This window comes from Phragmites australis, chromosome 21 (genome assembly GCF_958298935.1).
Source record: "Phragmites australis chromosome 21, lpPhrAust1.1, whole genome shotgun sequence".
In the NCBI taxonomy this organism is placed as follows: Eukaryota; Viridiplantae; Streptophyta; class Magnoliopsida; order Poales; family Poaceae; genus Phragmites; species Phragmites australis.
In genome coordinates this window covers 12,687,688-12,707,735 of record NC_084941.1, presented here as the reverse complement: position 1 = coordinate 12,707,735, position 20,048 = coordinate 12,687,688, and the positions used below count along the sequence as shown (strand labels likewise).

Sequence of the window (20,048 nt, the reverse complement as noted above, 5' to 3'; positions counted from 1 at the left end):
AATATTCTGATCCAAATAGCCTCCTTTGAAGCTTCAGAAGCTACGATGTACTTAGTCTCCATCATAGAATCAGCAACTGTTTCTTACTTGGAACTCTTCCAATTCACTTTTCCTTCATTGAGGCAAAACACAAAAGTAGACTATGGTTTAGAATCATCCTTGTCGGGTTCGAAGCTAGCATCGGTGTAACCACTTACAACGGGCTACTCCTCACCTCTATAGACCAGGAACATATCCTTAATTCTTCTCAAGTTGATTCACTAAAAGATGTGTTGATTCACTAAAAGATCTATTGCATGGAAGTGATGTTTCAATGCATCCCTTCATCAAGTATAAATAGATAGGGCATTGGCATCATTTGAACACGCATGGAGGTCTCAAGCAAAAGAGCAAAGCAATATGTTTGTTCTAATCAATGCACTACTCATAGTGTGAACACATATACGTGACAGTCATTTTCTAATCATCAAGAGAGGAAGAAAGTTAAAAGGAAGAAAGGAGAAAAACAATCTACAATAGGTACCCTAAAGTGAAGATTTCTATGTATCAAGACATAATCAAGGTATGTATATCAAAGAAAAGAATAGTAGAATCAAGTTTGTGCTTAAATGATCCTAACTAAAATTTTCCATATTAAATAATTCTCTTTCAATCGGTATCAGAGCATGGATACTAGCACTCTAGATTCATCATAAAGGTTTTAGTTTTTAAGAGATTATGTGCACGATATTTGTTGCCTTAGAATTTCTTGTCATTTATGTTGTTTTGCTAAAACATCGGTATAGAATTATAGAAGGCCAAGTAAAAGAATATATTGTTGCATTCATGGTTCCTGTAACATGGATACATAAAAGGCAGATATGTACTCTATCGGATTGGCCTTATAAGAGACAGTATTTGGCAGAACTGGACATGCTTGTAAGGAATGTTTCTGTGCAAGATTAGTGAAAATTCAATTAGGCATTTTGGTTGTCCTATTTCTGGGCATTATTTGAGTCACTTTCAAAGTTTCATACGCCAATGTTCTGCGAATTGTAGCATCATGTTTTGGGGCATTGCAAATCATGGTCTTGCATTAGGCATTAAAGTATCAAGGGTGTGAGTTATGCATGCACTTTAATGTGTCTTGCAATTTTGGGTGTACTAAGAATATGTTAATAGAGGTGTTGCGTGTATTGTTAATTCGACACACTGTCCATTGGTCATTATATGCAAGAAAATGCTCATCTATTATATGCAGGTATTTGTTGATCAATGTATTCAGACCAGAAAGTTCATTAGAGGCCTGGAAAAAGTTTTTTGTGAAGTACAACTATACATGTCGATGTTGGATCACAGAAGGGTTATAGCACCAATTATATGTGTATATGTACATGTCTATTGGACAACAGAAAGGTTGTACACCCATTATACATATATCAATTGCTCTTTTGAAATCAAATTGTAACCCTAGTTCTTTGTAGAGGATCATATGTGTTGGCAAAATGCTAAGAAAAAAGTTTTTTATTCTGTTTGTTTCAATGGTTCCCATCTAAATGATTTTGGACAATGATGTGCACTATAGACCTTCCAACCGTTTAATTGATTTAAGTGCAATAGATCGCATGATCAGTTATAGAACTTAATACTAATAGATGGTCATGTGTATAGGATGATTTATTCGTGTTCACCATAATGATTAAATATTATAGAATAGAAAGCTTGTTAGTCACCAAAGTGGCTTAGCTTTGAAGGAGTATTAAATATTTAATTATGCATTGTCAATAAACTAATAGTAAAGGGTTTTCTCTTGATTAAAGTTCTTCTATCAATGTCTAAACTAATGTAAGTCTGTTATTCACCAAAGTGGCCTCACTTGAAAAGTTCCTTAGACATATAAATGTATTTCTTTTTTAATTATTCATGTGTATGTGATGCTACTATAGGGAATGACACACTGAATAGTTGAAATCATTGGTTACGATGTTATAAGGTCACCCAAAGGTGGACTATTTTGCATGTAACTTGTGATAGTAAAGTTGGCTGTCATAATTGATGATTGTGCACGTGTATCGAAAGATATATAGTATGCATACTTATTTTAGTATGACCTATTTGTCTATTAAAGCATCTTTATTTTCAGAGTGAAATGCAATAGCGGTCTTCGAACTTGTCTTGCTGTGTCATTCAGGTCCACGAACTCTGAAAATGTATTTCTAGACCATTAATGTTGTCAAACCGTGTCAATTAGGTCCATACCAGTCCAGAGAGGGTCTTGATGCTAACATGGCATTGGGTCTTGATGCTGACATGGCATGCCACGTGGTGCCTACAAATACTTTTTACACCTAGATCTATGTAACCTCTCTCTGGATCTATGGGACTGGGACTCACTAGACCGATTCACCATTTTGGCTCCAATCAAAATTGAATTAGAAGAGGGAGGGGTGGCATCGACCAGCTTGTCGATGGCGATTAGTGGCAGGGCTCAGCTACGGAAGGGTATTAGGAGCACCAGAACACAATGGGGAACCGATTTGGGGTCATAGTGGCAACATGCAGATAGGGAAGCATGACCAGTGATGAGGGAAAGCATCGATGGCCACTGATGGCTCAGGTGAGCTTCGTCGGTGGCAACAGGGCGAAGGCCAGGTCAGCGATGGGCCCAAGCAAAATGGGGACACACACGAGGATCCTTGGGCAGCGGGAAAGCTCACCACGGGGCCCTTCGGCTTGGAGAAGGGCTAGAGCAATGGGTTGATGGTGAGGCGCGGAGGACGATGGTTCGAGGCAGGGAAGACGATCACCAAGCTCGATTCCGTTAGGGAGAAAGCGAAACCGGCTGGGAACTTGAGGGAGGGGACGGAGAGGGAGCTCTGGCCCAGATGGATGCTGCTTGTCTACTCGTTGGCCTCATTCTTTCTTAGGTCGCTGCTGGTTGTGGACGTGTTGGTGAGCAATGGAGAGTGGGAGGAGTGGGCGTGACAGCTAGAACACGTGGGGGAGCTCGAGTTCCTCAAATCCGAGGAGGTGCTATCGCGCGTGGCACGGCAGGTGCCAGCTGCAGCACTCGCAACGTCAGTGGCAGGCGAGGCGGCTTTGCGTGCGGCAACAGAGGTGACAGAGCTCGACCTGCAGCCACCGCTCTGGGTAGCATTCCTACTGTTCAGCGTCCTCCTGGGTGTGCTATATGGGGTGTTCTCGCTGAGCTTCTATCCGAGGGTGGAGGGCACGTGGCTCGGGTGGGACGAGTTCGTCAAGAACATACGCGAGGTCATGCTCCAAGCCAGCGATGGCCATGGCCAGAGCAAGAAGTCGGTAGATAGTAGCTGCTCGGTAGGAACACGTAACGCTTCATTCTGATCAGATCCATGTAGGCACCACGTGGCATGACATGTCAGCGTCAAGACCCCCTCTGAACTGGTATGGACTTGATTAACACAGTTTGATAATATTAATGGCCTAGAAATACATTTTCAGAGTGTGTGAACCTAAATGACATAGTAGGACAAGTTCAAGGACTGCTACTTCATTTTACTCTTATTTTTGGCATCAATTTTGTTGGTTAAAGCTATATGTATTTTTGTGCCATCCAAAGATGATGTTAAATACATATTAATGTTTCTTGCATATTTAAAACAATTATTGATTACTCAAAACATTAAAGGGTGAGCATAGATAAATGAAATTCCTCCATAATTAAGAATATGTGGATTCAGTTCCATATATGCTTTGATAGTGGGAGCTTAAAGTTTGCACGCATTTGGCTATTGGAATATTAAGATAATTCTTATAGACATAACTGAAATAAATCTTTGATACTAACAAGGCACCAAAGACATATGCTCAATATGGAAGGTGAAATCATCTTAATTAAATAAATTAATAAAAGAGTGGGAGCAGTCATATGTGACATATTTTGAGGCTACTACGTAGATTGTTATCCGTAAGAGTGACAACTTTGAAAAGTTCAATGATTTGAAGTACTTGTAAATAAAATGGGCAAAAGCAAAAAGTGTTAAATGAGCACATCAAATTGATATACAGACCGCTAAAAAGGCAGCTCACGACATGTATTGTCTTATTGAAAGGATGGGTCTTATAGTTAAGTCTTTGTTAGCATTAGCTTGACAAAGTGTGTACACATGTAATAGTGTTGCTAAAAAATTTATGACACTCGTAAATTCAATAAAGTTATATTTGATTGTTAACTATTTTATGAGGTATACATGGTTTAGTGGCATAATAAATAAAATTTAATGATTATTTTCTCCTTTTAAAGTTCAAGTTGGATCGACAGTGATGCATGGATGGAACCTTATTGACAAAATAACTGAAGATGGCTTGATAGATTCAATATATTGTGAAATCTTAAAGTAAATTATTGAATTTTCAAGTCATTACACAAGCCAAGTGGGAGAATATAAGAATATTTTATTCATTAACTGTGGCTCATGTAATTTATTGAATTATTCTAATAATTAACGTTCTAGTGTGATGATTGGTAGACTAAAAGAATTGAAATTATTTGGTTGAAATACCCTCTCATCTCCCTTCTATAGAACATGGATAGACACAATAACTAATAAGTGAACGATTGTGGCCATTCACTAATGGATATGTTGATTAGTTAAAGATGTGTTGTTTCACTAAAGAATGTGTTGTTTCATGAAATGATAGGTGAATGGACATGACGTTTCAATGCATCCCTTCATCAAGTATAAATAGTTAGGGAATTAGCATCATTTGAAGACACATGAAGGCCTCAAGTAAAAGAGTAAAGCAGAGTGTTTTTTCTAATCAACGCACTACTCATAGTGTGAACATACATACATGATAGTTGTTTTCTAATCATGGAGAAAACAAGAAAATTAAAAGGAGGAGGAGAGAAAACAATCTACAATAGGTACCTGCAGTGAAGATTTATGTGTTCACACTATCATGTATGTGTGTGGGAGATATAGACGTGGTGGCTAGGTTGGTGCTGTGAAGGAACAAATGAAGGTACAACGTGCGAGAAAACCAGGGAGTTCGTGCAGAGGAGGGCGTTGATGCAGTAGAAATTTATATGGAGGCGCAGGTGAACAGCGGATCGACAGGCGACACGATGGTGGCTCAGCAGGGCAGCAGAGGCGTCATCGAGCTAGTTGAGCAAGGAGTCGGCACGTGGGTGGAACAGGGTGGATCGCTACGATGGAGTTGCGAGTCATCGCACGGCGGAGGAGGGCATCATCGTGGTGGTGGATCAGCATGCTTAAGATCACACAAGGCCACAGTGTGCTGGTGTGTGTGCCCAGCTTTTCATCAGAGAAGAGCGAAGACTAATCACATGCTGCACATCTTCCGCCATGGTTAAGACTTTTTTAGTGGTGAAACCAAAACCGCAGCTGCGGTGGTCGGCGGCCCTCCTCTTTCCACTCGCTTTCCTGCGGGCGACTTGCCCGTCTTGTTTGCTTCCTCGCCTCTTCATAAGCACCAACCATTCTTGCTGGCCCCGATTCGCCACGAAACCGCAGGGAGAGGGACCCGTCCGTCGTCTCGGCTGACAAGCAATCCAGCCCAGTCCTTGCGTTGAGGCGAAGCTGATCTTTCCTGTTCGCCATGGCCGCCAGCATCGCCGTGGAGAACCTGAACCCCAAGGTGAGGGCGCCGCCCGCTTTCTTTCCCGTATGTTTCTGTCCCTTGATTCTTGAGGGTGCTTTGTTGGTTAGGTTTCGGATGAAAGATTAGTTTTTTGGTGGGGACAGATGAGTTGCGCCGAGGTGTTGAATGAATTGGGTCTTCCGCGTTCTTGATTTGGCGCGTCGTTGGTTCGGACCGCCCATTCAGGTTCCTGTTCGATTCGAGACCGCTTCTCTCCGGCGAGATTTGAGTGAAAAAAAATCCGAGCTTGATTCTATGGAGTGGCGGTTGCCTTACTTTGTTCCTGTTCTTGTGCCCTGATTGCCTGAATCTGTTGATTTAAACTTCAGAAATGAGGATTTTTTTTTTCTAGAGAATCGCAGCAACTACAGATGTGTCCCTTTTTAAGGTGGTCTTGAGTCTTTCATGGGCGATTTAGAACATGAGAATACTAAAACATCGATCACCTATTTTCTCCAGAACTAAACCACCATTTATTTACTCATACTGTAATCCATGTTCCTTGCTTAAAATTGATGTAGAATCTGCAAGCTTCTGAACCTTACAAAATAAAAATAACCTCACAACGTTAATCTAGTAAAACAAGCTGCTTGCGTAAAGTTTACTAGATATATTTAACGTTTTTGAACTTGATGGAATTTCCTGTTTTAGGTGCTAGATAATGGGGCATGAATGGTTGCCAGGCTTCTCTTGATGTCGTGTGATATTGATTTTCACATTTTTTGTTGACATCAGTTTTGATGCTTTTCTTATGTGGGAAAGGAGAATGTACTTTGTTCTAGTTCGTTTGATGTTTATTTTCTGTTCCTTTTCTGTACCTCCCTTGCCTTATTTGTGTATTCTGCTTTTGTTTGTTTACTAGATTACATCAGTTTCCATTAATTTTCATCTTCCAAAGTTACCTATATGTTGTGCATTATTTCTGCTTGTTGCATTCAGTAATTCATTAGCTCTATGCCTTTGTCAGCTGTGCAGCATTTGATGATGCAAAATTATATTATACCATCACAACCACTTGTTTATATGGATATTTTTCTTTCCTTACGAATTTTTGTGCTGTCATGTAACAGCATAGGACTTCATCCACTTTTCGGCCACAGTTTTCTAAATGGAAGCCCTTGTTAGGTTCATTGTAGTTTATTTTTTGGGAATGTAAATGCCACTTCATTCCCAGGCATTTTGTTTTCTGTTTATTGGAACGGCTAACTATTTTCTGTCCATTACCTGATCAGCCATGTGCATTTCTAATGCCTAGCTAATAAACTTATGACTATTGCAGGTCTTAAAATGTGAGTATGCGGTTCGTGGAGAGATTGTCATCCATGCTCAGGTATATTGAGTGACCACAAATCATCAATCTAGTAATGCGTGAAATCCACTTCAGCACAGTTTAGTCTGTTCATGTTCCCAAATAATTAGTTAATCACCTATCCTAAAAAACCATAAAGTTGGATATGTTTCATACGTAGTTTTTTTAAGGTATTAGAGTAATGGAATTACTTTCATGCTCTTTTCTCATTTTGAGTGAACTAACAAAGAACAGCACATTGAGCTACCTGGATTTTCTTCAATAAAATTTTTGAATTCTACATTTAATTCTGGAAAGAATCTAGTATACAGTCAATGTGATGGTTAGAGCCTCTAGTATTAGCAGCCGCATTATTTGAGTAATTTAATGTGCAATTGTCCTTTAATCAATTTCATCCTAATTATTGAAGATTGCTAATAGGAGCCTGCATGGAAATGGTTAAGTATATCTTTTTTTTCCTTTTCCAGCGCTTGCAGCAACAGCTACAAACTCAACCAGGGTCTCTTCCTTTTGATGAGGTACTTTACTGTTGATTTGACATATGCTAATAAGTAATAAGTAGCTTTATCTTTTTTCGACAATTTCGTAGCTCATTCTTTTTTTGCCCTTCCAGATCCTCTATTGCAACATTGGGAATCCTCAATCTCTTGGTCAGCTACCAGTGACATTCTTCAGGGAGGTACGTGGTCATTTTACCTGCGGAGCTCGCATTTTATTTCCATGGATTTTTACATGGTATGTTGCAGGTTCTTGCACTTTGTGATCATCCATGCTTGTTGGAAAAAGAGGAAACTAAATTACTGTTCAGGTGAATATTGTCATCTTTGTTCAGTCAGAAAAAAAATTGTCATCTTTTATTCCATGAATCAATTTACAGAAAACTTAAATGTGAAGACATCTAGTGCAAACACTTAACTAGGTGGGTGTCAAATCACCTTGAAAAATCTGCAAACCACTGTGGAGATACTTCTGTGTTGTATGATAGTAAATTTTCCTATGTTTTGTCAGATCTTAAATTTTTGTTGCTTTTCAACATTTGACTTCGGGCTTGCATTTTTGTACTGTGGCTAAGTTTACTATTTTTTTGTTTTGCTCAACATGCTTTCACTTTCACATTTATTTATCTCAGAAGCTTCCCAAACTAGTTTGGTGCCCCACTGAAATTTGAAAACTTATGTTTATCTGATGGCTCATCACGCTGCAGTGCTGATGCTATTTCTCGAGCAGAGCAGATTCTTGCCACTATTCCTGGAAGAGCAACTGGTGCTTACAGCCACAGCCAGGTAAGCATATCACCCTGATACCTTTACTAATCACAGTGAGAAAGGAATCTGGCTTCTTTATATTTGTTGATTTTCCCTAGGGTATCAATGGACTGCGTAATGCAATTGCTGCTGGGATCGCCTCACGTGATGGATGCCCTGCAAATGCAGACGACATTTTCCTTACAGACGGAGCGAGTCCTGGGGTGTGAACTTTAACTTCTGTTTCAATTGCCACAACAAATTTTTAAATAAACATGACAGAACTTGAATCCTCATCATCATATTATTCTTTCCTTTTTAAGGTGCATATGATGATGCAGTTATTGATAAGGAATGAGAAAGATGGAATTCTGTGCCCAATTCCTCAGTACCCCTTGTACTCGGCCTCCATAGCTCTTCATGGTGGAGCTCTTGTATGTATTTTGATTGCTTGGCAAAATAATTCAGTATGGTAGCATATCTTGTAGCACCAACACCTAAATCGAGGGCATTTTCTTTCAGGTCCCATATTACCTTGATGAATCAACAGGGTGGGGTTTGGAGATCTCTGACCTTAAGAAGCAACTAGAAGATGCTCGGTCGAGAGGCATTGATGTTAGGGCTTTGGTGGTTATCAACCCCGGAAATCCAACTGGGCAGGTTTGACCCCATCATTTCTGCTCGCATTTAAAGAACATCCTTGCTTGCTTTGATTTTCTACTTTTTCTGTTCACCATATTCTTGATAATTCGTATAAAAACATAAGGCGTGTATTTCTTCTATAATTAAATTAGGGAATGTGTTTCTTTTTTATTTTTTAGGAAACAGCTTTTGTTTGAGGAAAAAAAATTTGTTTCCCTTGTTCTGTGATCTGAACAAACCTTTTGTACTCGATGTTGATGACCAAAAGAGAAATCTGTATGAAGTGGTTCATTTATTTATAGGTTCTTGCTAAGGACAACCAATGTGATATAGTGAAGTTCTGCAAAAATGAGGGCCTTGTTCTTCTAGCTGATGAGGTGAGTGATAATCACTGTCAAAGCACCCAACGAAAAAATTTCTTAGTTGTATTTCTTTGCCTCATTTGTGATACCAATGCCATTTACATCGGTAGGTATATCAAGAGAACATCTATGTTGACAACAAGACATTTAATTCTTTCAAGAAGATAGCAAGATCCATGGGATACGGCGAGGATGATCTCCCTCTAGTATCATTTCAGTCTGTTTCTAAAGGTAGATACGATAATGCGCTGCTTTATGTTCTATGGACAGTTCCACTGGCTAACCAAAAAGGATATTGCTGCTGCAACCAGGATATTATGGAGAGTGTGGTAAAAGAGGAGGTTACATGGAAATTACTGGCTTCAGTGCTCCAGTAAGAGAGCAGATCTACAAAATAGCATCAGTGAACCTGTGCTCCAATATCACTGGTCAGATCCTTGCCAGCCTCATCATGAATCCACCAAAGGTCCATGATATGACACTCAAAAATTTGACTTGAAAAGAAATTCCTAATTATCCAGTTAAAAAATCATTATTTGAATCTGTCAGGTTGGGGATGAATCATACGCTTCGTACAAGGCAGAGAAAGATGGAATCCTTCAATCTTTGGCTCGTCGTGCAAAGGTGCCTCTAGCTACGATTCTGCTATAATTTGAGCGACTTCTTAGAAATATTCTTGATTTTGTTTATCTCTTACAGGCATTGGAGGATGCATTCAACAATCTTGAGGGATTTACATGTAACAAGGCTGAAGGAGCAATGTACCTTTTCCCTCAGATTAAGTTGCCACAGAAGGCAATTGAGGCTGCTAAAGCTGCTAAGAAAGCACCTGATGCATTTTATGCTCTCCGTCTCCTTGAATCTACTGGAATTGTTGTTGTCCCTGGATCTGGATTTGGCCAAGTAAGTCAACTCAATCTTGATAATATACTTTTGCGCCTGTAGTTGCAGATTTTATCTGGTTCAAACATATGGAGATTAGCCGTAATACATAACAGTCATAACATTAATGCATGCCTGCACTGAAGTATTTTTGCCAATGTTACTTTACTTTGCATTACCCGGACACCTGTGTCCAAAATTTTTTGCCGAGTCGGACACTCGTGTATTCGTATCGGATTCCGACACCCGTGTCGGATTCCAAGTGATATTTGGCGTGTCCCAAATATTTTTGCCGAATCAGACGTCCCGACACGAGTCGGACTCTGACACCCGCACCCGTGTCCATATAACACAGACTTTACTGGACTTACTATTAATACATCATTTTTCTATCTACAAGTATTCTGGGACATCTCACAACAGATTTTTACTGTTAAGTACAGTACAGGTTGCCTTTGTATTGTTGATTTCTGACGGGGAAGGTACTTCACAAAGATGCAACTAATTTAGGTTTTCTATAATAATATTGAATTTCGGAGTATGGAAGTTGTTTTGAAGGCTATGATCAGTGTGTAGGATGGTGCATCAGTGCATTGTGCTCGCATATGTATATATGTGGAGGAGCGTTTTTCATATACATAACATCTATCTACTTGTATTCATCTTAACCTCTTTGTTCCTTTCTTCCACTGAAAAGGTTCCCGGAACATGGCACGTGAGATGCACAATCCTGCCACAGGAAGACAAAATCCCTGCAGTGATCACCCGCTTCAAGGCGTTCCATGAGGCGTTCATGGCAGAATACCGCGACTAAGTTGTCATAACATGCGAAGATGGGGGTTATGTAGAAGCGCCTTCCTTTCCCGCCCTAATAGCATCATCTCTTAGACCAAACAAAATAAAACATGCTACACAATCCCCTTTGTGTGAGCTAATCACTGAACGAGGAAACAGAGTAGTCCGGTGCCTTTAATGTCAATTGAGCAAAATTTTGTTTTAATTTTCCGTCGCTGTGTTGTATGAAAATGAAATGCGAGGTTTTATTACCAAGCCAAATCTGATTTCCAGGTATTGAGATCGGCAGAATTGCAGAAGTGGGAAGGGCAGCAGGAACAAAAAAAAGAAAACATTACTCGGACTGAGTGTTTCTGAAGCAAATAAACTCACTAGTGGACCTACTATGCTCAACTAGTGAGTTCTCCTTTTTGCTCTGCAGTTGTGTCGAATGAACACCAGCTTTCCCTCGTCTCCTTGTGTAAAGATGTTTAAATAGGTTGTGTCTATTAAATCAGTCTGAAGCATGATACTGTAAGTACGGTTCGGCCGAGGCTAGATAGGCTGGTATGGCACGAGGCTGAGCTGTGTTTGGGCCGAGCGCGGGGTACGACGGGTTGGCACGGTCCGGTTCATATTTTTCGAGTTGGTACGGATATGGTCTAGCCCAGGTAGGCACAAGTATGGCCCGAACCAGTCTAGGCCCGCGTCAGCATAGGAGGCACGGTCGGCCCAGGCAGCATGCGGTGGCATGGCCCAGCGGGCACGTCTGGGTCGGCTGTAGCCGTTGTGCATGGGTCTGGCACGCGAGGGCATCCTGAAACGGCCTGTTAACTCGGTATTTTTGAATTTTATAGTCGTTTTGTGACCGTTTGAGCTAAAAAAATTAAAAAATATATATTTTCACCTATAAATAGAGGATCACCCTACCCTTCCATTGCACACCAACAACACCATTTGCTCTCTTGTTTTCTCATCTCATTCTTGTCTCGAAGTTCTGGAAAATTAGCGATAATTTGGCAAAATTAGTTTGAATTGTTGCTAAAAATCCGAGTAATTCCAAAATCGTTATCCTGTTGTTTTGACGTTGAAGAAATCTTGGTGATATTTTTCATCTTTGTTCATTCATGTTTTATTATTAGTTTTATTAATTGATTATTTCTAACTTTGAATATTCGTATTCTTTTAGTGTCATTCGACATTGATTACGAATGCCGGTGATCATGATCATAATACATCCATCGATCATGATTTTTTCTCTAAGGACTCACAGGGAATTATAGCCCTTTTGATACTAGTGCTGCAGGTGATGATGGACCTGACGGTGAACCTCCGGTTGGTTTACATGGTGATGTAGCAGCACCTCCATCGTCAGACTCTACAAGTGCACACGTATCAGCAAGCACGGCTCTAAAAGATCAAGAGCTGGTACTTTCGAAGTTTAGCAAGACTTTGAAAGGTTCTACAGAGAGGAAGATGGGATAAGTGTCAAGTATGCTAGGTGTTATATTTGCAAACATGAATTATCTGCAAAGCCCTCAGGTGGAATGAGACATTTAAAGAGGCACGTCACAACTTGCAAGCGAAAGAGTGGAGCAGCCATGAAGCAAACGCTGCTGCAGTATAACCCCGATAGCTCTATTTGTCATTGGGATTATGACTCTGCCAATGCTCGAAAAGAGTTATGCTGCTTTATTGCAAGAGCGGATCTACCACTCAACATCAGTGAGTCTCCTGCATTTGAATATTATATTAAGCAAGCAATCCTAAGTTCACGTATATTTCTAGACAGACAACTAGAAGGGATATGGTAAAATACTATAATGCGTGTCGTAGCAAGTTTAAAAAAATGTTGCAAACATGTACATTTTTAGTTGTTTTGACCTCAAACATATGGGTACGTATGGCTACAGAGGATTATCTTAGTGTTGTTGCTCATTTTATTAATAATGATTGGGAATTAGAAAAGAGAATAATAGGTTTTAGGTTTATTGACAACGCGCATATCGGTGAAAATATTGCTGAAAAAATATCTCAAGTAGTTGAAGATTTTGGTCTGACAAATAAAATATTTTATATCACTTTAGATAATGCCAGTGCAAACTCTAGAGCCATGGATATTCTTACTCCGTTGTTTAGTATATATGCTAAATATTTCTTGTTACATCAACGATGTGCTTGTCATATTATCAATCTTATAGTAAAATCCGGTTTGTAGAGGTTGTCGCAATATCTAGACGATTTTTGTAGCATATAAGCAATATTGTGTTGCAATATGTGTGTGTCCACATAAGTTTGCTATAGACATGCCGGTAAAATAGAACTCTACTTTCATGATGCTAAAAAATATTATACCATACAAGAGCACATTTGGTGTGTTTATTCATATAAACTATCATCAGCATAGGGTCAAACTTTACTCACGGAAGTACATTGGTATGTTGACAAAAGGATACTTGATTTTCTTGAATTTTTTATGATTCAACTGTAAGTTTATCATGAGTTTATTATCTAATATCTTGTTTAGTAGTGCATAATATTGTTGAAATTGCTACTTATTTAAACATGTATGAAAATGATAATCTTCCAAGAGATTGTGTAGTTCCTATGAAATTTAAAATTTTAAAATATTGGAAAGAAATTCCTTATTGTATGTATTTACTTTTATTTTAGATCCTAGAGTTAAAATCACAGGTTTTGTAGAGTTGTCACAATTCTAGGTGATGCTCTTGGTCATGATTATTTTACTTATTATACTAATGTTCGTTCTAAGTTATTCGATGTTTATAGTAAATATGAAACAAAGTATGCCGGAGTTCGGTTGTAACGACCTCCACTAGCACCCACAACTAGTAAGAAGATGACAACGTGAGGAAAAATATTTGGTGGAGGTTCTTCATCAAGAAGTTCAGAATCTTCATAACGATCGTCTACGACTACGAGTGCTGGAACTCCAACATCCGGAGGGGAGCTAACTACCTTCATCGACAGCAACGTTATCAACCATGAACAAGAAAATTTCAACATACTTCAATGGTGGCATGAGCACAAGGCGAATTATCTATTGCTTTCATTGTTAGCACAAGATTTGTTAACTGTTCCAATATCTACAGTTTCTTCTGAGGTTGCCTTCAGTCTTACTGAAAGGATAATCGAAGAGAGAAGAACAAATCTCACAAGTGAGATGGTGGAAATACTCACTATAGTAAAAGACTAGGGACAAGCTGAAGCGCGAATGCAACAGACTGCAGAGAATACTGAGCTTGAAGCTTCATACGAAAATTTGTATCTGGATGTTGTTGACACTTGAGAACGTGTAATTTCCAATTTTTTAAGCTAGGTTGTACTCTTTTTTCCTTTCCTAGAAAGATTTTTAATGAGGCAACCTACTAATAAAGCTCATTTTTTATGATTTTTCTTTATTTTTTTATTTTCGAAGTGCTGCTGGGATGGCATAGCCCAACCATGCCGTTCGGGTCGCCTGTGCCTCAGTCGGGCTGCTCGTGCCTCCAGGCCTGTCGGCCGGCCGTGCTGCCAGGCCGTAATCGTGCGCTGGACGGCCCGGCACTGCACGGTGACTGACAGGCCGTGCCGTGGGCCGAGAGGGAGGCACGCAAGTCGGCACAACACAACCCATTACAGTAGTCGGGCCGTGCCGATCCGGGCCCGTGCCGGGCCAACCCGAATGGCTCTATTGGCCATCTCTGCTCTTGTGTAGAAGCCTTGCTAGCCCACACTGCTTCTTGTTTCATTCATATGCGGTGGCGGCGGCAGCGGCTGAGGAAGCCAACAAGATGCCGTCTTCCTCCGCCCGCGCTGTGCTCACTATGGACTCCCTCAACCCAAAGGTTCGATCTTTACCGTCACAAAAGATTGATGTTTTGGTTCCTCCGCCCCGTTGCTCATGGAGGGGACTGCTCCCTTTGCAGGTACCGACGATCGCAGATCATCTTGAAGAAGGCATTGCACCCCATGCGGAGATACTATGGGGTTGTTTAGTTTTTAGCCCCAACATGCCAAATCAAATTTTGATCATGGATAAAATTGTAGGACTAAAATTTGGTAGAAAAAATATTTTTTGATTCATGACCAAGCTAAAGTTAGGGCAGTAGAAAAATTAAGGTTAGACGAGGGCGTTTCGATTACAGTCATGCTAAAATTTCTGAAAGATGTGAGTATGACATATGGGACCTGCATGTAACTAATTTTTGTAGCATCAAAATATAGTCAACATGGATCTTGATTTGCAAACTTAATTACAAGAAATAAAATGGTACAAGCAGATCACAAATCGGAATTACAGTTTAAAAAATAGTCTATTGAAGCTTGCTAAATCTAAAAGCATGTATTTATGCCAACCAATCGTACCCTGCCACCTTAGCATCAACTTGGGTAGCCAGCCAAGCCAAAATTGGGGTCTCCATTCTGCTTGCCCTAACCCTAAGTCAAATTTTGGCCTCGGTATGAACTGTGGGTGCCAATTTTTTTTTAGAAGAGCCAAATCAGGGTAGCAAACCAAATAGAGGCTAAAATGTATGGGTAATATCAAATTTTAGCTTGGCACACTAAGACCTAGAACCAAATATCTCTTAAGGGCATGTTTGGTAGAGCTCTCTCTGATTCAAATTCTTTGTAGAGAGTGATTCTCTGGGGGAAGTGATTCTGTGGTTGAAAGTGATTCTCTAGAATAAACTATACAGAGGAAGTGATTCTGTGCAGGAAGTGAATCAAGGGAAGTTACTTTTTTCAGCTCCCCAACTTTTAGTTTATTTCAGAGAATCACTCCCACAGATTTCACTCAGGGAGCTAAAAGCTGAAAGCTGCTGTTTGGCAGACCTCCCCCTGATTCTAGCCGAGAAGCTACTCTCGAAGCTTTGCCAAACAGGTCCTAAGTCTCTTGTTTTCTCCCATCCCATCTGGTTGGTAACACGCATGAGACGAGGGATGGCATGAGGGTTTTGCATCAATCAGAGGTAGGGTGGGCCTTGCTTGCATGATAGCATTTGATCGTCCCCCTCTACAAAAAGGTGGCTATCCTTGCATTGCTTGATCCGTGCAGTCGACCAGTTTGACCCATGTGAGGGTTGTGAGGGTTCAACTTGATTGTGATTGTGCGTCCGAGTATTTGAGTTTGTATTGCTACCATTTGTGTGGATGGGTGATGGAGAACGGACTAATCGGTGATTCTTGTTCCTTTTTTATGATTGTGATTGGGATACCTCGGTGTTGAATTGATGATTGGGATTTCGCTACAGTCTAAAAGAGAGTAGAATCATATTCGTGGCTAGAATCATTGTGCAATAGATTCTAATTAATTAAAAGAGTAAATTTAAGAAAGGTAAAGACTAGCTTCCGGGCGTGCATGATTTTAACTTCATGCATGCAAAACCTACTTCACCACCCCGGTAAAACCAAAAAAAAGTTGGGAAAATGTCTAGTTGGACCGATCTTTCTATTGCTCATCCAGCACTCTCTTGCCTCAACTCTGCAATCGCCATGACCTCCTAACAATCGCCACCGGTGAGAAGCCAATTGCTCGCCTCCACCACCACCCTCCCTCCCTAGCCTCGTCTGTGCCACCCTCGTCTGTCACGCCTTCCTCGCCACCATACGTTCCTCCCCCACTTTCCATCGCCGCTTCAACACGCTCCACCCGTCCCCCATCCTTGGCTTCTTCTTTGACCCTTACGGCCCCAACATCCCTTCCTTCATGCCCCTCCATTGCCGATTCAGCCCTGACCTCACCACCACCATTTGCGGCACCGATTTCTTCCTCAGCCGCATCCCCAACAATGAGGATGCGTGCCTTGGGTGGTAGACGTGGAGTGCCATGGTGGTTGCATCCTTGTCAATTGGAGCACCGAGCAGATTCCTAGCTACAAACCCCTCATGCGGGCGCTCGACCTCCTCCCTACGCCACCCGATGACATCTCTGATGATAGCAAAGGCAAGTTCATCTACCACAGCTTCCACATCTTCTCCTCTGATGAGGTCCCTCGGATCGCTCCTCGTGGTCTCCTTCTGCTACGACGCGTCGCGGGTGCTGGCTACGTCTCCACATCGGCATGGAAAAGTTGCTTTTGATTTTTGTACCAATTTTCCTACTAAATGTCTAAAGTTGCTTCTTTTTCTCCCTATTTTGCTTCTCCAAAATCATCCTATTTTTGTGCAAATTTCTCTTATTTTTGCTTGTGAAATTTGCCAAACTTCCTTTTAGGTTTGTATGATTTTGCTTGCAGATATGCAAATATTTACCTCAAATGTTTGCTTATGATATTTCTTCTCTCATATTTGATTTTACATAATATAGTGCCTGTTCCACCTTGATTTGCTCATGCAAAAATAGAAATCAAACCCATTTTGTTGAGAGGAACAATACAAATTGCTCTAATTTTTGTTCAATGAACAAATACATCTGAAATGTGTTCGCATTTTTCTATTTTGCTTTCACAATCTAGTATAATTTGCGTATACATTTAACATAATTGCTTTTATATGTTTGGGTGAATAAGGGAAGAACAGATGGTCTTCCCATCTGCATGGACGCGTCTTGCAACCTGCATCGCTTCTCTGCATGGCTTCCCTCCTCTGGCCCCTAAATGCTTAATTACCAAAAATGGAAAGGGTGGAGACTTCAGACAACATTTTACTAAAAATAGGTGTCCTTTAAGAAAATCCTTTAAGGTGCCTAATATATCATGCAAGTCCAAAATTTAGCCCAATCCATTAAGAAAATCCTAGGTTTCATGGTCGTAGTTGTAGAAAATTCTTGATTTTATGGCTTGCCGCATGTAACCTGGGTTTTGGACTCCATGGCTCTCCTAACCATTTCACATGTTGGTCCCATATGTGGGGTCAATATTTAATATTAGCATAACTGTCATGATGGTAAGGTGAGGCGAGGTGCCTGACTACCTTCACATCCTTTAGGCAAGTATGACGTGAGGTGACGCGATGCCATACTCAATCCAAAAGAGCAAAACACCAACAACCAACACTCTCATATGTCAATAGTCATCATCAAGGTTGAATTCATCCAAACTGTTGACATGCATATTCTCTCCATCACTCTCTTGAGTAGAATGATGTGGAGCTTCACCAAGAATAAAATCTTCATCCTCATCTGGACTGCTCGAATCCGAGTGTGGCCCATTTTCACCTTATCCTCTAGCAAGGGCACCCTCAGCTCATGGTAACTAAGAGGCTTGTATCCAGGACCATACTGTCCAATGGACTCACACATGCCCTCGAAACTTCTTGAGTTTGCGGCACTAAATGGTATGCCTCACTCATAGAAGAACTTCACTACATGCATGTTCTCAACATGTCTTTCTTTGCTTTGACTCAATGAAACCTTGAGTAGAAATGTCCTTGGTATGTCTTTGATGAATAACTTCTTCAAGGCTTGTTCAAAGTATAGTAGCAATTACTTGTTTTGCTTCACTTCTAGTGCTACAACCATGAAATTAAGGGCAGATTGCTTCCTTTTGGTTGATGTCCCAGAACTTGGCACACAAGTAGAGGTAGTGGTGGAGCCAACACCTGCTACCTCATCTAAATCATCCCCTCCATCATCATCTAAGTTGAGTGGTATGTTTCTTCTGTTCTTGTTCAGATAATCTTGCATTTCTTTCATGATTGCTATTGAAGTCTTGGCACTTTTTTGCACATCTCCATATCCATCCGTGAGATGTTGCTTCAGTCTCTTGATTCCTCCTAAAAATTCCCTGTCACACAATGAAAATTGCACCAAATCTCTATTATTAGTCTCTGGCCAAAATGCATATATACTTCCATCATGTTTCTTTAGACTTTGCCTTCCTTGAAGGATCCTGCTATGGATCATACTACCTAGTCTGCCCTCTTCCATTTGCGCTAGCCACTGACACTTGTTGCTCCTACTATTGCAGCACTATCATGCATCTCTGAGCCTAGAGCATAGGTGGGTAGGAAGCGATCTGAAGGCATCAACGGTGGCGTGCTAGAGCAGAGGGGTGGGGAAGGTGAGGCGATGGTGGTTGTGTTGGTCTGCTGGATGCTGGAACATAGGAGGCAGTGGGGAGGTGGTGATGGAGGTGTTGCTAGAGAAGCGGAGGAAGTGGGGAGCCAACGATGGCGGCATGCTGGAGCAGAGGAGGTGGTGGGATTTGGTAATGACGGCGATGCTGGAGCAGAGGAGGCGGTGGGGAGGGGGGGGGCAATGGTGGTGGTGGGGATTAGGTCTCACACGCTTATACTTCCCGTGCACTCTCTCTTTCTCTTTCTTTCCCACTCTGTGTGTGTGCACGCTCCTTACCCCCGCGCGCGCTCCGTCAGCTTTGCGGCACCCGCCTTGCGCATTACGGCATCACTAGGAGATAAAGCGATAATTGGGCTACACCATGCTCAGCAAGGTAGACACCACAATGGAAGTGGGCGAGGCGAAGGCTATGGTGACCACCGACGAGCGCCATGACACCAAATCGACAATTTGGCGATGCCTAAGCAACGCATTAACAACTATGACTGTTAGCCCACAAAGCCACACAAAAAGAAACACTGCTCATCAACTTGCATAGCAGGTGGAGTCGACATGTTAGCTCAGATAGGAATTGTTTAGAGTAGGCCTTTTGAAATCATATGATCATCACACTGGAGCTATGTGCCACAAGTCAGAAAAACACAGGGATTTCAAGTCTCAACTATGACTATAAAACTTGGTGTGGTCCCAGTTGAACAGATACAAGCTTGACAGCTACAATGTTAGACAATGATGGGAAGCCTTTGTTATTGATAGTGAGGGTTAAGGGCAGAGTTAAAAAAAAAATTGACTAGGGGAATGACGTCTACCCTAACATGTTTCCTGCCTGAAACTCGGGTTTTTCATGCTCTACTCGTATGATACCAAACATGTTTACTGTTCAAAACTGCAAATCTTTCAAACCAATATAAATCTCTTTTCACTCAAAATAAGAAGCAATACAAATTTCTCCTATGATCCTATCATTATAAAATTTCCACCTAAACCTTATCGATTTTCCTTTCGGTGTGCTGTAAACACCAAGGTGGAGAAAAATGGTTGGAAGCAAGTTGGGAGTCATTGTCATCAGACACGACCAGAACAAACCAGAATATTTTTATCCGACAATGCAACAGGAGTTAGAATTTGCTAACAATTATTTCTAGCTGACAAGCTGGTACTTAATCTGTATAGTGTAACCAATCATCTGCTTT

At 41.0% G+C, this 20,048-nt stretch overlaps 1 protein-coding gene across 2 annotated transcripts; it reads left to right on the top strand.

Moving 5' to 3' along the window:
• Nucleotides 1–5,322: 5,322 nt before the first annotated feature.
• Nucleotides 5,323–11,132, top strand: LOC133903067 (alanine aminotransferase 2). 2 transcript variants are annotated; one of them, XM_062344416.1, is made up of 15 exons: nucleotides 5,323–5,619; nucleotides 6,902–6,952; nucleotides 7,399–7,449; nucleotides 7,545–7,610; nucleotides 7,678–7,739; nucleotides 8,136–8,214; nucleotides 8,295–8,399; nucleotides 8,499–8,609; nucleotides 8,698–8,835; nucleotides 9,120–9,194; nucleotides 9,290–9,365; nucleotides 9,491–9,645; nucleotides 9,729–9,803; nucleotides 9,879–10,082; nucleotides 10,759–11,132. In XM_062344416.1, the coding sequence occupies exons 1-15, from the start codon at nucleotides 5,581–5,583 to the stop codon at nucleotides 10,873–10,875; spliced, it is 1,404 nt and encodes a 467-aa protein (XP_062200400.1). In that variant the 5' UTR covers nucleotides 5,323–5,580; the 3' UTR covers nucleotides 10,876–11,132. The 2 variants fall into 2 exon arrangements, with proteins under 2 accessions (XP_062200400.1, XP_062200399.1); XM_062344415.1 differs by having other exon boundaries at nucleotides 5,327–5,619; nucleotides 9,290–9,410.
• Nucleotides 11,133–20,048: the final 8,916 nt, after the last annotated feature.

What these genes read in the sequence shown, in the direction of transcription:
- LOC133903067 (XM_062344415.1), top strand. Translation starts at nt 5,581, where the DNA reads ATGGCCGCCAGCATCGCCGTGGAGAACCTGAACCCCAAG. An exon ending in GGTCTCTTCCTTTTGATGAG is followed by an intron (nt 7,450 to 7,544) that starts GTACTTTACTGT and finishes TTGCCCTTCCAG; the next exon opens with ATCCTCTATTGCAACATTGG. An exon ending in GTGCTTACAGCCACAGCCAG is followed by an intron (nt 8,215 to 8,294) that starts GTAAGCATATCA and finishes GATTTTCCCTAG; the next exon opens with GGTATCAATGGACTGCGTAA.